The 16,804-nt window shown below is 37.3% G+C and overlaps 1 protein-coding gene across 2 annotated transcripts in view; it reads right to left on the reverse strand.

The window, feature by feature from the left end:
- Nucleotides 1-11,783: 11,783 nt before the first annotated feature.
- LOC136026451 (integrator complex subunit 2-like) overlaps nucleotides 11,784-16,804 on the reverse strand; it is a 77,660-nt gene continuing 72,639 nt past the window's right edge. For both annotated transcript variants that reach the window (XM_065703047.1, XM_065703048.1), the window contains one exon: nucleotides 11,784-12,309. In XM_065703047.1, coding sequence (XP_065559119.1) covers nucleotides 11,822-12,309 — 488 coding nt within the window. In that variant the 3' untranslated portion in view covers nucleotides 11,784-11,821. The remainder of the gene's footprint in view (nucleotides 12,310-16,804) is intronic.

The raw sequence follows: 16,804 nt of genomic DNA on the forward strand, positions 1-16,804 counted from the left end.
CACAGGCTAATGATCTAAGAAAGCTCCTGAAGAGAAAATTGAGAAAGGCAGCTTGTGGGTATTAAAATAGTAAGGTTAAGGATTTGTATTCTAACAAACCCAAACAATGGTAAAGGAAAATTAAAGAGATTTGTGGAAAAGACCCTGTTGAAGTTAATTTTCATCTCCCTGAGCCCCCTTACAAGATAACCAACGATTTGAACCTGCATCTTGCGTCCATAGTACAAAATCTTCCCCCTTTCACTGGCTCAGGTCAAACTATTCGTCCCTCCACCTATTTCCCCCCAATTTCTCCCTCTGATGTAATAAATAAAATCCAAAAGCTCAAAAAATCAAGTACTCTCCCATTAGACATCCCAATTGACTTCATTAAAGCCTTTTCAGACACAATTGCTGGACCTTTATCTGATATTTTTAACCAAATTACAAAATCTGGTAAATTCCCAAGTTGCTGGAAACTAGGTTTTATAATACCCATCCCAAAGGAATCTTCCAGTCTGACTATAACCAACAAGCGTCCTATTACACTCACTCCATTTTTTTCTAAACTTTACGAAGGGTTCCTTTGTGACTGGCTTAAAATTAAAATTATACCACGCATTGACATCCGACAGTTTGGTAATTTAAGAAAAAACCTCCACCACCCATTACCTTGTACACTTGATTCACACTATCCTAAGTGAACTAGAGAAACTAAATGTTTGGCTAAACCTGGTTTTAGTCGATTTCCAAAAAGCGTTTGACTTAGTTGACCACACTTTCCTAATTCGTCTACTACATGATAACTTTGAAATTGACCCTTTTTTTAGTAAATATTGTTATATCGTTACTTTCAGACAGATCACAAGTTGTAAAATACAAAAGCACCTTCTCTAACCCCCTCCCTAGGTACTGTGGAATACCTCAAGGAACCTTATTGGGACCACTATTATTTCTTGCCATGATAATTGGCAAGGAATTCCCCCAAAGATGGAAATATGTGGATGACTTGTCGATCCTTGAAGTATGTCATAGGAATATTAAATTGACCCCGTTGAAATCCTAACCCAAGGTTCGGATGAATCTAAGAATCTAAATATGACAGTAAATCCCACCAAATCACAGATAATGACAATCAACTTCTTGAAATCTACTCCTGCTTTTTGCGATCTGATCCCAAGCGAAATACTAGTAAAACATGTTAAGGTTCTTGGTGTCACAATTTCTAATGATCTTAAGTGGGACACACATGTTTCCAACATTGTTAAACAAGCAAATGTTTCACTATCCATTTTTAAGCTACTAAACAAATTTAATTGTACTAAGATACATTCCCTCCGTGTTTACTTATCCTTTATCAGGCTGTTATTGGAATATGCATGTCCGGTCTGGCATTGGCGACTTTCAAATGAACTTAGTGACAAAATCGAGTCGGTCCAAAAGCGTTCGCTCAGGATCCTTCACAAAGAAGGCAAAATTACATACTCCTTCCTCCTTAAAGCTGCACGCATAACCACCCTAAAAGAAAGGAGGGAAATTTTTTTTCCTGCTTTTCGCTAAATCAGTCATTTCCAATCCCCGTACTGAGGACTTACTCCCTGATTTTCACAATCCCATTAGACTCCGACTCCCCGGTCAGCCTCCTTAGCTATCCCAACTTACTCTCCGATCCATGCTGTTACAGAAAGGTTTCACAAAAGTTTTATACCCTTTATTCTGGAATACCTTAATAATAATTCGTTATTATGTACTTGCCAAATTCGCCTTTTCCTCTATTGCCGTTTTTATTCTTTTTTTATTTACTGCAATGTTTTTGTAATTTAATTGTTAAGTTTACTGATTTGCCCTTTATCTTTGATGATTTTGCTTTTTAATTCCTTTTAATTTTAAGTGATTGACTTAATGTACTGTTTTGAACTTTTTTTTCTTAGCTTTTACTAACATATAAAGCGAATTCGGCTCTATAGAGCCTGTGATAGCCTTTTGAAAATAAATATTATCTTATCTTGTCTCTTACCTGTGGATAGATGCTAACAAACTTGTAATCAATGTCGAAAAATCTTGCATCCTATTATTTTCTAGGGTAGGAACCCTTCACCCGGAAATAACAGGAATTGCGACGTCTCTTAGAAAGGTTCGACTAACAGCAAACGGATTTACAAAATATTTAGGATTAAGAGTGAATAAAAACTTTTCTTTGCTTCCCCCCATCCATGGTGTAGAACTAAAGCATTCAAAGAATCTGAGCATCATGAAGAAACTGAAGAACACATTCCCATTTATAACTCTTACCCTTCTCTACAATTCGCTCATCAAACCCCATTTACTGTATCGCGCAATGGCATGGCAGTCGACGTTCAAATCCAATCTGAAAAAATTGGATTCCATTTACAAGAATGCCCAGAAGATCATTAAACACACAGATGAATATTTCTCACTGAAATCGCTGTTTGAGCTTTCCTGCTTGGATTTTACTTTCTGATTCTTCTCCAGCTTGCTTCCACTGCCTTTTAGGAATCTATTCTGTTTGGTAGTCAAACAGCATCTTCAATTACAAGACTATCTGCACAGATTTATATTCGACATACGCCAACAGTGAGGCCAGATTTTTCGCCTGACATCGTCTGCGCTAAGGCTTACAATACCATTTCACTTGAACTGAGAGGTAGGAGCTCTCTTGGTTCTTTCAAAAGGAGACTAAAAAAATATCTTGTTTTGAAATAAGTTACATTGAATGACGAATTTAAACAGGTAAGATATTTTGGTCATTATTGAGTATTTTATTAATATTTCTTTTTTTAGTAGAGATTAGAGTGGTTTGCTCCTGGATGAAATGGTAGGGACTTACAAGGATAATATTGAAGGTAGACGCCATGGTTGTACCAAGGAGTGAAGGAAGAGCCATAGTGCGCAATAAGTTTTGAGGCGATAAGGGACTCAGTGGTGTTATATTTTTTTATTAAACCCGAGTGAAATTGAAGAAAAGTTCATCTTTGAGTAGTAAGAGTATTCTTGCGTACCGAGTATGTATTCACTGAAAGACAGCACATTTTGATTCCTTTCGTAATACAGTTGTCATCGCCAAGCCATGATTTTTTTTTACGATTACCACAAATTTTTTCCTTCAGATGGTGGCAATGCTGCATACAGCTAGTTGTTCTTAAATTTAAAGACAAAACTTTGTGTACCCCCTTGATCTTGACTTTTAGATACAAATGATGAGGTTCAATAGTCTATATATATATATATATATATATATATATATATATATATATATATATATATATATATATATATATATATATATATATATATATATATATATATATATATATATATATATATATATATATATATATATATATATATATATATATATATATATATATATATATAAGTTGTCTGTGTGTGTGTATCGAGTGACGTCATGTTTGTGTGTCGACTGACGTCATGAGGTTAGTTGTCGTCATGTTTGTTATGACGATGACGTCATTAAAGGTATTTAAGACATTCGTTCACGGAAAAATGTTTAATTGTAAAATGACTGAAGAACCTACAATGGCAACAGCCGAGGAAGCTGCTCAAAGAGTATATGCCAAAAAACTTGCTGCTGATAGAGAAAGTAAGAAAAGAAAGCGTGCATTCGAATAGAAATTACAGACCGGGAAACTGGGACACAAATGACGACCGGGACACCGGGACACAGGGAATATAAATGACGACCGGGACACAGGGAATATAAATAACGACCGGGACACAAGGACACATCATTAGAATAATGAGGTGTAGATGTGAATACGGATTGTTTTTCCCATGGACAATTATATGTAGCATGTTCAAGAATCAGTAAACCTGACTATCTATTTATATGCACAGACAAAGGGACAGCGAAGAATGTTGTATATTCGCATGTTTTAAGTAATTAAAAACATATATTTATATCTATCTCTATTCACAGGTGGGACACAGGGACACAACTACAATGGGGCGTAACTAATATGGCGCGTAACAACTTAAGCGCGTGGGGGGGCTTCGGGGGGCGCGAAGGGCCCCAACAACTAGGTGTTGGGGTGGTGCAAAGTGCCACCCCAACAGCTAGTGTATATATATATATATATATATATATATATATATATATATATATATATATATATATATATATATATATATAAATAAGTTGTCTGTTTGTGTGTGGGTCTGTTGGGTGACGTCTTGTTTGTGTGTTAACTGACGTCATGTTTTTGACTGACGAAATTACAGACCGGGACATCGGGACACATCTATCTTCTATATATATATATATATATATATATATATATATATATATATATATATATATATATATATATATATATATATATAAAATAAGTTGTCTGTGGATGTGTCTGTCTGTCGGGTGACGTTATGTTTGTGTGTTGACTGACGTAATGAAGCTAGTTGTCGTCATTTTTGCTATGACGGTGACGTCATTAAAGATATTTAAGACATGCGTTCACGTAGAAATCTATTAATGTTTAACTTTAAAATGACTGATGAACTTACAATGGCAACAGCCGAAGAAAATGCTCAAAGAGTCTATGCCAAAAAACTTGCTGCTGATAGAGAAAGTAAGAAAAGAAAGCGTGCCGAGGAATCAAAAGAACAGCAAGGAAACAGGCTTGAGGCTGATAGAGAAAGTAAGAAAAGAAAGCGTGCCGAGGAATCAAAAGAAAAGCAAGGAAACAGGCTTGAGGCTGATAGAGAAAGAAAGAACAGAAAGCGTGCCGAGGAACTACCAGAGCAACGCAAAGCCAGACTTGCTGCTAAAAGAGAAAGTGACAAAAGAAGACATGCCGAGGAACTACCAGAGCAACTTGAAACCAGACTTGCTGCTAAAAGAGAAAGTGAAAAACGAAGGCTTGCCGAGGAATCACAAGAACAGCAAGAAAACAGGCTTGCGGCTGATTGAGAAAGTAAAGAAAGCGTGCCGACGAATCACAACAACAGCGTGAAATTAGGCTTGCGTCTCAAAGAGAAATCACCAAAAGAAAGCGTGCCGAGGAATCACAAGAGCAACCTGGGTCAGTACGATGCTGGATGTACTCAGTGGAATGGCAAAAACGAGGATTGCCACACGCACATATAATAATCTGGCTGTATTATAAAATTAATTCTAACAAAATTGATGATGTGGTTTCCGCTGAAATACCTGATGAAAATGTCGATAAGGGATTATATGATATTGTTGTAAAAATATGATACCTGGACCTTGCGGTGCACCGAACGAAAATTCACCATGCATGGCCAAAGGAAGGTGCACAAAGCAATATCCTCGGCTTTTAGTACCCAACACAATTACTGGCAATGATGGTTACCAACAATATAGAAGAAGATCTACTTAAGATGGCGGTAAAACAGCAATAATAAAGAAGCGTAACGGTACCACCATCAAAGTAGATAAATAGTGAGTTGTTCCATATTCCCCATTATTATCAAAAGCATTTAATGCACACATAAACGTTGAATACTGTAACTCCGTAAAGGCAATCAGATACATATGTAAATACGTCAACAAAGGCAGTGACATGGCAGTTTTTGGCTTGCAGTCCGAAATCAAAGATATTGACGAAATCGTACAATATCAATAAGCAGTAATGAAGCTGTTTGGTGAATTCTTTCATTTCCGATGCATGAACGTAGTCCAGCTGTTGTTCACTTAGCGGTACATTTACAGAATGCTCAACGTGTTTATTTTTTGGAATTCAACGTGCAACAAAGAGCCCTGAATCCACCGGATACAAAATTAACTGCTTTCTTTTCGCTATGCAAAAATGATTCTTTTGCAAAAAAAAACTGCTGTATACTGAAGTGCCTTCGTATTACACGTGGAATACTAAAAATAAACTATTTGAACGTCAAAAACAGGGTAAGTCAGTCGACGGCCAACCTACCATCTTCAAAGATACCACGATAGGAAGACTACACCGTTCACACCAATCAACATGAATGCTTCTTCCTACGCCTGCTTTTGGTGAATGTACCTGGTCCGACGTCCTTTGAGTATTTGAGAACTGTAAACGGTACTATACATGACACTTACCGTAGTGCATGCCAAGCTCTGAATTTATTGGAGAATGACCAACAGTGGGATAACTGCATCAATGACGCGTGCGAAACGTCAACTCCAAGTCAAATTTGTGCATTGTTTAGAATCATTCTAACAACTTGCTATCCTTCAGCTCCTACAGAGTTATGGCGAAAATATAAATCGAAAATGTCCGAAGATATACTCTATCGAAAACGGTTAGAGACGTCAGATATGACTTTTGATTTTACATCAGAAATTTATAAATACACTTAAGTTATTAGAGAAGATTTGTGCGTATGTATGGCAAACAAACCTCTTCAGGATTTGGGAATACCTTCACCTAATTGTACCGCTGCTGTTTCGACATGTGTAGAATTGGATCGTGAACAAAGTTACAGTACGAGTGATCTATTTTCGTATGTACAAAATAACATTTCCAAGTTAACATCAGAACAAAAAGACATTTATGATATGATAATGCATTGTGTCGATAACAACGTTGGAGAAATTTTCTTTTTGGATGCGCCAGGAGGTACTGGTAAAACGTTTGTGATAAAACTGATTATGGCATTGCGGGAGATTTCAGGCAAACATTACCTATAATACCTAGATCAACCCCTGCAGACGAAATGAATGCTTGTCTGAAAAATTCTAGTTTATGGGCACACGTAAAAACATTAAAATTAACTACAAAGATGCGTGTCCGATTGCAAAACGATGACTCTGGTCAAACATTTTCAGATCAAGTGCTGGCAATTGGAAACAGAAATTTCCCAGAATCAATTTCAGGATGTATACAACTACCTGCTGAATTCTGTAATTTAGTGACATCCAAAAATGAATTGATTGAAAAAGTATTTCCGAATATTCTTAACAATTATAAAAATAATAAATGGCTAAGTGAAAGAGCGATTCTTGGACCCAAAAATATAGACGTCCACGAAATCAACAATATTGTTTTAACCAAGATTCGAGACCATGCAGTCCTTTACAAGTCAGTCAACACAGTTTTGGAACCAAATGAGGCGGTTAATTATCCATCTGAATTTTTAAATTCCATGGATCTTTCTGGGTTTCCACCACACGTGCTACAACTAAAAATAGGTGTACCAATAATACTGTTAAGAAATATCAACCCACCAAAGCTTTGCAATGGCACGCGACTCGCCGTAAAAAAAAAACAATGGAAAACGTAATAGAGGCCACAATCTTGACAGGGCCTTTTGAGGGTGAGGCTGTTCTTATTCCTCGCATTCCCATGATTCCAACGGATCTGCCTTTTCAATTTAAAAGATTGCAATTCCCAATTCGATTAGCATTTGCAATCACCATCAACAAAGCTCAAGGTCAATCATTAGAAAAATGTGGTATAGATCTTAATACTGATTGTTTTTCCCATGGACAATTGTACGTTGCATGGTCGAGGGTCAGTAAACCTGACAATCTATTTATATGCAGCGACAATTGGACAGCGAAAAATGTTATATATTCGCAAGTTTTACGCAGTTAATTTGTATTGTATCTATCTATCTATCTATCTATATAAAAACGAGTTGTGTGTATGCATGTTTGTTTGTTCTTAAAAAGAGCGTTTGCATATGACGTCATTATAAGTACATAAGGCTTTGTATATGCACGGACAATGGGAAAGCCAAGAATGTTGTATATTCGCAAGTTTTACGTAGTTCAAAACAAATATATAAATCTATCTATATTCATAGGTGGTACACAGGGACACAACCACAATGGTGTGTAACGACTTACATACGCGGGGGGCTTGGGGGGGGGGCACGAAGCACCCCCACTAACTAGGTGTTGGGGTGGCGCGAAGACTTTCTCCTTGTTTATTAGTCAACAATTTGTTTTTCTTGATCTACACAGCCTTGCAAACCACAGGTACGTACAGCCGTAACTGCAGGGGAGGGAAGTCCAAGGATTCTCCGAACAGGGAAGGTGGATGAAAGGATCTTTCAGAAGCGTGGGGATCAAAGGGTTTTCTAAGAGAGGGGTTCATAGGTTGGAAAGTGTATACCTTTAAGAGCAAATATCTGAACTTTGGCGTTCTTGTTTTAAAATTTGCCAATGAGAATGGGAGCTTAAATAGATAGTTTTGTCAAAAATTGCATTTTATTTTATTAGCCAAACTCCAAAAATATCAGATTTTAAAGCAATTTCCCCGTAATTACCAATAGTTTTCCATGACTGACAAACTCCCATCCTCCCCTTATACATTGTACCCCACCCCCTTCCACTAAGAAAAATTTAATTCGTGCCCGATTATTTCTGTACATAACTAGGACATCTGGCATGTTTTTATATATGATTAAAAAGCAAAGTTAAAGCAAAGAAAATAATACGCGGACCAAAATTAGAATATCTCAACAAAGATAGGTACGCAAAGGCGCCCTTGGGTCACCCCTACCCCAGCGAAATAGTTTTAACATGTTTTTTTTCATATATTTCACGAATATTTTACTTAATTGAAGGGTGTCACTAAACTTATCCCTCCCCCTCCTCTATTTTTACATATGTAACAAACCCTTGGTTATAACATTTGAATCAGGAAATAGAGCTAAATAAGATAACAATAGTTCTGGCTCTAGATATATCTGTAAAATCGAGAAACGTATGATTGTTTTTATTGAAAATACATCTGCAAAAAAGCACAAATTTAAAGACAGACAGCGGAATTAAAGCTGAGATACTAAATTTTTTTCAGATTCCAGGTTTTGATAAAGCTTAGCAATCCCTCCTCCAGCTTTGATCCTCCCAACAAACTCAACTATTTTTCTCATTTGCTATTTTAGCTGCCGTCCGTTGACTTCTTACAGCATTGACCATGCTTTGACCTCCGTTCGCAAGGTTATTACTTGTTTCAGGACAATTATGCAACTCAATGCTCATTGAAGTTTTTGACTGGTCTTTAATTAAACTATTATAAATTGAACTTATTTTAAATTCCCCTTCATCTCTATTGATACTAATACCCCCATAGATAATCTTTTTTATTTCTATAATTTCTCTGAAACTTTGTAAAAGTCCTACAGACTTATCAACAATTTTTGTCTGATCAAATAAAATACTATGATGAGGAAAATTAAACACGTGATCCTCTATAGCGGATTCAAAAGTATCAGGTTCTTTATTCTGTCTTAGCGAGCAATCTATCGCATTTTTGTGTTGCTGTAGCCTATTTTTTAAATTCTGCTGTGTTCTACCTACATAAAATTTACCACAAGAGCATGGAATTTTGTATTCCCCCTGTTGTAAATTTCTTGGAACTTTATCTTTTCCGTTATTTAGCCATGAGCTTATATTTCGTCCTGATTTAAAAGCTGTTTTCATATTATGGTTTTTTAATTCTTTCCTTAATTTCTGTGACAACCTTGGGATATAAGGCAAAGTTATGTAATTTGGTTTTTGATTTGATCCATTTTGGATCAAATGACCACAGTGTGGTCTAAGAAATTATTTCATCTTGCTTGAACCAAACCATGTAAGGGTTTCAATCTGTATTATCAGTGGTCAAAAAGGGTTTTCGTCCCCTCCACTACCACCAGCTTTCTAGTAAAAAATCGCACTTAGTATCGACTGTGATCATACACGGATTTTCTATCTGTATGATTAGAGAGACAAAAGCCGGCTGGTGGCTTATCCCCCCGACGTCACCTCTTAGATTTTATCGGGTATGGTAATGTCGCAATTGTTTTACCTTTTTCCCTTTATACAGCAAATTTCAATTTATGCAAGAAAATGGCAAGGGCCTAACCTCTGTTGTTTTAACAGAAAGCGTGGACTTCATTTCAGAACGGTGAATATGGAGTTGTATTTGGAAAGCTGTGTTTTTTTTATACTTGGGTCATAAAGAACGGTTTTTGCTTGTTCTTGAGCCAGGGTGATCGACGTTTGAGCTGAAGTGACATTATATCATCAATGTCAGGGATGATTCTCTGAAGCTATTTTGACAAACGCTTTTTCTCCTAGTCACATTTCAGGTTTCGATCCTTCGTCCGATCAGGCAGGGAAAGCAACTCTTTTCAAATTGAAGTAAGACTTAAAAAAGGAGTACTTAAGGGGAGTGACGATCCCGTATCTGAATGGACAAAATGCATCTGTTTGTAATTTCGGTTGAGCATGTTCTTCGGCATTTATTGCTTGTGAAAGCTTTTTTTTTTAATAAAAACTGTTCTCCAAAGTCGAAAGAGTCACCTTTCGAGGGAGGGATTGAACTCCTCAGACTAAATGCTCGTTACTGGTTTGTGATATACATTTCAGAATAATATTCGTCTCCAATCATAAATCGTCACATTTAAGGTAAAGGGGTTAAAGACTCGCGTTTGGTCTATCTTGTATTTATTTTCGATACATTTGATAGAAGTACAATTTTTCTTCATACTTATGACTATTACCCGACTATTATAAATAATTAGACTATTATAGATAAATATAAGTATTTATGTGACAAGGTCGTTGATACAAAGGGAAGCTAACTGTTCCAAAGATCAAATTAATCAGAAACGAAAAACCTATTCATGAAATAACTGTGTCCCGAAAACATTTTTTACATTTCCCCTTATCTTTTGCCGGGCTTTTTCTGATCCTAGTTTTGGGGGGTCGGGTCAACTTTTTCACCTTTTTCTTGTGTATTAGGGTTACCACGCTCTTCAGACTTAGGTATACTAGTTTCAAGCTCATTGGAAGAAAAAACGGACCTTTTTAGAGGGGGATTTATGTTCAGAAAAATAAAATCTTCACCGTTTTTCATGCCCTATTATTTGAGGGACTATGCCCCCACATAATTTGTTTCGCACGTTAAGTTCTTCTTGACCCAGCGACTTATGGTTGTAAGCTTCAAAATTATCAGGTTCAAAAGGCTCTTTTACTCTATTTTCCAGGCCCTCTAGTACCCTCCCAAAAAATTATGTGTCCCTCGTCGCCCAGGGAACAATCCCTGAAAATTTTGACCTAATCAGAATTTAGGGCCATTGTCCTGGGTGAGGGAATGCGACCCACCCCGGAACTATATTTACTGCACTTCTCGACAATTTCGAAAAATTCTCATTTCAAGGTTTTGGTCTGATATCACGGAGTGGGGTCGTAAGTAACAAAAAATGGTACGATAAGCTTTTTATTGAACTTCAATCAGTTTTGACTTCTAAAAAAGGGAACTAAAGATGCCAAATTCGACATTTTCAAAGTAGAGCCATTTTCAATTAAAATACCGGAAAAGATATTTTTCGAAATCTAGTGGCGGGTAAAAGCCTCGGGAGAAGAGTAGATGCCCCCCCCCCATTGACACACGCCTCTTTACTATAGCAGACTCTATTTTGAGGGAAAGTGAAACCATTTTGTTGGCTACTGTCTGGATAAATGTTTAATTGCGTTAAAAAAATAAGAGACCTTAATTAATTCTTGAAAATGGATTACAAAAATACTTTCCAGCAGTAACAGAGGAAAAGCCACGAAATTTACTTTTATCAGGAGTTTAAATCAGAGTAGATGCCCCCCCCCCCCATTGACACACGCCTCTTTACTATAGCAGACTCTATTTTGAGGGAAAGTGAATCCATTTTGTTAGCTACTGTCTGGATAAATGTTTAGTTGCGTTAAAAAAATAAGAGACCTTAATTAATTCTTGAAAATGGATTACAAAAATACTTTCCAGCAGTAACAGAGGAAAAGCCACGAAATTGACTTTTATCAGAAGTTTAAATCAGCATCTAGGCAAAACTTCACATTTCAACTGTATTTACAAAACATAGAATATAAATAAAATTATGAAGATTCTTGTAAGATGGCTTCTTCAGCAAAAAGTGCAAATGACTCCCTCTGTTTTATTAGAAAACTATAAAGTTCATTAACTGTCAGTTGTTCAAGAGGGACAATTGAACTTTCATCATTCAGGACAATCATTTCTATCTTTTTGTGCTTTTTCCGCAAATCAGGAACTACTTCTGGATCTAATTTCTTTACTGCGACGTCTTCATCGATTTCTCCTTCAACCTCCATTACATCTTGTTTAATATTTATTTTCTGTTCAGCTGTTTCAGACTTATCATTTGGCTCTATGTTTTTCACTGTGTATGGTTTTTGTGGATGAAATTTTAAGGAGTTTGATATACTTAATTCGGATATTGTGATTTGGCCGATTTGAACATAGATACCAGCAATATCCTCCCGTAATGGAGGAAAGACGCTTCCGATCCGAACTAGAGACGGCAATGCTGGTTCGATCAATTGCCTTCGTTGATTTGCTTGTAAAACTGAAAAAAAAAAAAATTATGGATAAGTAAAAAAAAACTTAGCGATAATATATTTCAATTTGGCGTCCTTTCTGGCTCTTTTTCAAAAGTCTAAAAATTTTATTCTCGTAATTACAAAATAGTGTATGGTTGAATGTGAATGACGAATCCTGTTTAAAAAATAGTGTTACACGGAACATAATTGGTACTAGATATTTTATTATAATTTATTAATTTTTTTTTGAAATTTCAGCTATTGGGGGCCGGGGTTCACTCTTTAGTAGGATTTAGCTTCCGCTGCAATCATACTTCCATTCTTTTGCATATATATTTCGTTGGATTAATTTACGAGTCATAGAAAATTTTCGGGAGGTGAGAGGATTCAAACCACGTAACACCACCCATCCCCAGAATACGCCCCGAGTACACAAACGTCCATTAGATGGTAATCATTAACAGTGTTTCCAATCTTTAGTCAAATTGGCATCTAAGATGAGAAGCCAAAGAAGATAAGAGTTCATGGTGAACACATCTGCACTAAATTGGATATTCATTATCAAACCAATTAGTTTTTCAAGCGAATTTAATCCCTTTGATTTCGCAATCTTTGGAAAAGGATTATAGGTCTTGATCTAAATAAAATTATTATTGCTACTGTGTGACATCACCATTACATTACCGATCGAACGATCGTCTCTGGACTTTGATTTATGGATTACCATTTGGATTGTGGCTGCTTACGAGTGAAATACGATGGCTGAAAAACTGGTATTCAACCCCGTTCTGAACTTATTGAGTAGATCACTCACAGAAAGGGTAAAACTTGATCTGATCGTCAAGAGTGCTATAGATTATTTCGAAAACAATGCAGTTTTACAAGCTAAGAAGACCCTTCATAGTGAGCTGGATATCCAAACCCGGATGGTTTCGTATGCCAAGGATGGTGACAATATTACTTATATGTGCAAGTTGGTAGTCACGGCGGCAAAGCATAATGTTCTGATCCCGAAGTTTGTAATTTTCAGTCCGTGTGAAGTACCTGCCATCGGCGAGTCTGTTCATGCCACAGTAGTTTCGAAAATAAATCCACTTTCGAGAAAACTAGATGGATTTATGTTGTATGCTAGCCACTTCCCAGCCAGCCTGCCTGAAAAGTTCCAACCTACTCAATCCGCCCTTCCCTCACCACTTTATTCTGTGATACTTAAGAATCCCATAAAAGACTTAAAAGGCCCAAATGAACGAAAAACATTCATCGACAAGGTGTGCCCGAATCTGACCGATATAGCCGAGTTACGCCACTCTAACTTGTACTGGAAACTTGTGGTTCCGTCCAAGAAAACCACGGGCCAGATAGTTGAAAATGTTAAGCGCGCCGAACCATCGCTCAAAATTTCCCTCAAGGAGCTTGCTTTTGTCGCGGCGATTAAGCGAGTGCCAGAAGATTTAGACGAACTATCGCTGAAACAGCTAATTCCCAAGTGCACTAAAACAGTACAGTGTGACAAGTCCCGAACATTTAAAGTGTACTTTCCGTCTCGAACTGATCTTGATTTGTTTTTAAAAGCATTTATGAAAGTTGGATATGAACACCTTCTGGTTGAAGGGTTCGTGTTCCTCCCACGTCGCTGCTTCAATCATCACGCGATTGGTCACCTCGCCGTGAATTTTAAGAACAGTGCACTGTGTTCTAAATGAGGCTCCATCGATCCACAAATCGACGCCTGATACTCCAAGTCAAAAAATTGCCTTTTGAATTTGTGCCCAAAAAACCACAAGACTTAAACCCATAAACTAGTTTCTACTATCATGAAATATAAACAAATAATCTTTCTGTGTTGCAAAGCCTCAGCTCCAGTTATAATGTGATTTTCCTCCAGGAATATTTGGTTACTAAACATAGTATCAACATACTTGCACTTGATGGCATGACGTCGTACTCCGTGCCTGCTAGAAAGCTGAATAACAGAGGCAGACCCTCTGGTGGACTTGTTACTTTCATTAAATCGGGTCTCCATTGTAGCTTGTTCGAACTAAATGATCATTACTTAGCGATGAGAGTGAACTCCTGTGTTTATATTAGTGTGTATCTACCCACTGGTTATTCCAACGATCAGTCAGAGCGATTATTTGCTTTATCGTGCGAAAAGTTAGGTTCTCGTGTAGAAAAAATTTGGCGTCTAGGTTTACTTTGTGTTATAGCCAAATACTTTAATTGTAATTTGTCTTAACCAGATTCTCAGGCGCCTCCACATACTACTATAGTTAAAGGTTTATTTACTGATTTTTTGCGTGCATTAGATAAAATGTCCGATTTTAAGTAAATACACACGTCTTCGCGAACCTCTAACTTGACCACGTTGCTGTATCGTCAAATCTAACCACCGAAACAGTTAATGTAATATTTGATTATCTGCTTTCTAACCACTTACCATAACTTTCTCTATCGTTGTGCTATCTTCGGTTTCTCAAAGTAGTCCACTAGCATGTGATTCCTCGGTATGGCGACATCGACATGATTGGTCAAAGATCGACCAAATTCAATTCATCGAGTCGTTGGACTTGATTCCAAGTAAAATTAATGTCCCATTTCACCTCCTCCAAAAGTCGCTCTAATTTCCCAAGAATGAGGCCCTGATTTGTCTTGATATATATTGTGCTGAAATATGTCATGTCCTCCGCTTTGCCGAAAAACAAGCTGTCCACATGCAACGTGTCTTCAAAGAAATTGTTCCTGGATGGTCCATAAATCCAGATCTTTTTACTTCATGCGGGCAAGCAAAGTTTTGGTTTTGTATATGGAAGGAGTGTGGGCGTCCTACTACGGGGCATCTGAATGACACACGAATCTCTACGAAGCGGGAATTTTCCGAAATTCTTGCTCAGCACCATAGAGATCTTATTAATAGCTATTCTGCCCGTGCAAAATAAGATCGAAATATAGTATTCGGCACCGTCCTCAGCTGACATTCCAGAAGCTGAATGGTATGCATATTAAGAATCTGAAGGTTCTGCCCTTGATCCCATCATAGAGCAATCTCATGAAGTAGCTTTGGATCAGTTTCTGGATGCCCAGCCCGATGAAGGTTTTGTGGTCAGTACCCGTTCTGTCGAGGATGCCATCCAAAAATTAAAATGGAAACGTCCATCTGGTATTGACCAAGTTAGTCCGATTTATTTGAAATACGGAGGATAACTTCTTAAGGGTCATCTTTCTCTGCTTATGCAGATGATTTCCACTCAGGCTATCGTTCCTTCTTCTTTTTGCATCGGAGATCTGACTCCTATCTCTAAAAAAGGAAAATCTGATGTCCACTGTACATCATTTCGCCCTATTACTGTAGCTACATCCCTTTGCAAGCTCTTTGAGCTACTATTTATTAGGGAACTTGAAAAACTTCGCTACAACCTCTTCACACCAGTTCGGATTTAAGCGAGGTACCGGGTGCGCCGACGCTTTAACCGCTATTGCAAATGCCCTGACTGATGCAGAGTCCTCTGGAGAAAGCCTCTTTTGGGGGGATATGATATCAGACGTGCATTCGACTCTCTTATCCATGGAGTGATGCTTCTGAAAGCTGGTAAACGTGGATATTTTCTGGCCATTATTCGTTATTTGCGGGATTTATATTCAAGACTACTTATCCACCTGAAACTACCCCCAGATATAGACATGCCCCCGATTCCACGTAGACAACTTATCCCAGTCAAGAAAAGGGCCCGTAAAGGAGCTGTGGCCTCTCCCGACCTTTTTAATAGCTATGTGCTGGAAGCACAAGATCTATACATTCACAGATTTTTGTTCTCTGTAAACCTTTCCTTGATATGCTGTGCTGATGACATCCTAAATCTTAGTCGAACTCTTCAACATATCACCGAAATTTTTGGGATCCTTGAAGTGGAATATCAGAATGTTGGGCTAGAATTCAACTCCTCCAAATCTGAGATTGTCTTGTTTAACTTGAAAACAGATTCCTCTGCCCATTCGCGCTGACCCGAATCAACCGAACTCTTCTAGCTAGTCTATATATTGCTGTTGCCCTTCCCTATATTCTCTACACCGCACCCTTCTGGAAACTCCTAGCTAAAATCGGCAAGCATAAAATGCGATACATGTTTTTTCGCTTTGCCAAGTATCTGCTTTATCTGCCTCCGTCGTGCGAAAATTCACTCATTAATGCGAAATTGAAGGTTGCTGACCCAGAGGTTGCCGTTGATAGACGGATGGCGAAACATAATAGAAAAATAGATGGGAATTTAAATTATTGGTCCCACAATCTTAAGTAGTGATGTGTTGTGCTTTTCTTTGTCCTATGCTCTGTTTTGTTGTGTGTTTAATTGTCACGGGTTTTTCTATATTTTTTAATAATAATAATAACAATATGATTCTTGTAAGATTGTTTAAACGTTATTGTTCTGCAGCATATATAGTATGTCACCGTTTTTAATTTTTTTTTTCACACGCATATTATGTAAATTATACTCGTTCGCTTAAGTTTTTTATTATTCTGGTTTC

The sequence above is a fragment of the Artemia franciscana genome, chromosome 4 (genome assembly GCF_032884065.1).
Source record: "Artemia franciscana chromosome 4, ASM3288406v1, whole genome shotgun sequence".
In the NCBI taxonomy this organism is placed as follows: domain Eukaryota; kingdom Metazoa; phylum Arthropoda; class Branchiopoda; order Anostraca; family Artemiidae; genus Artemia; species Artemia franciscana.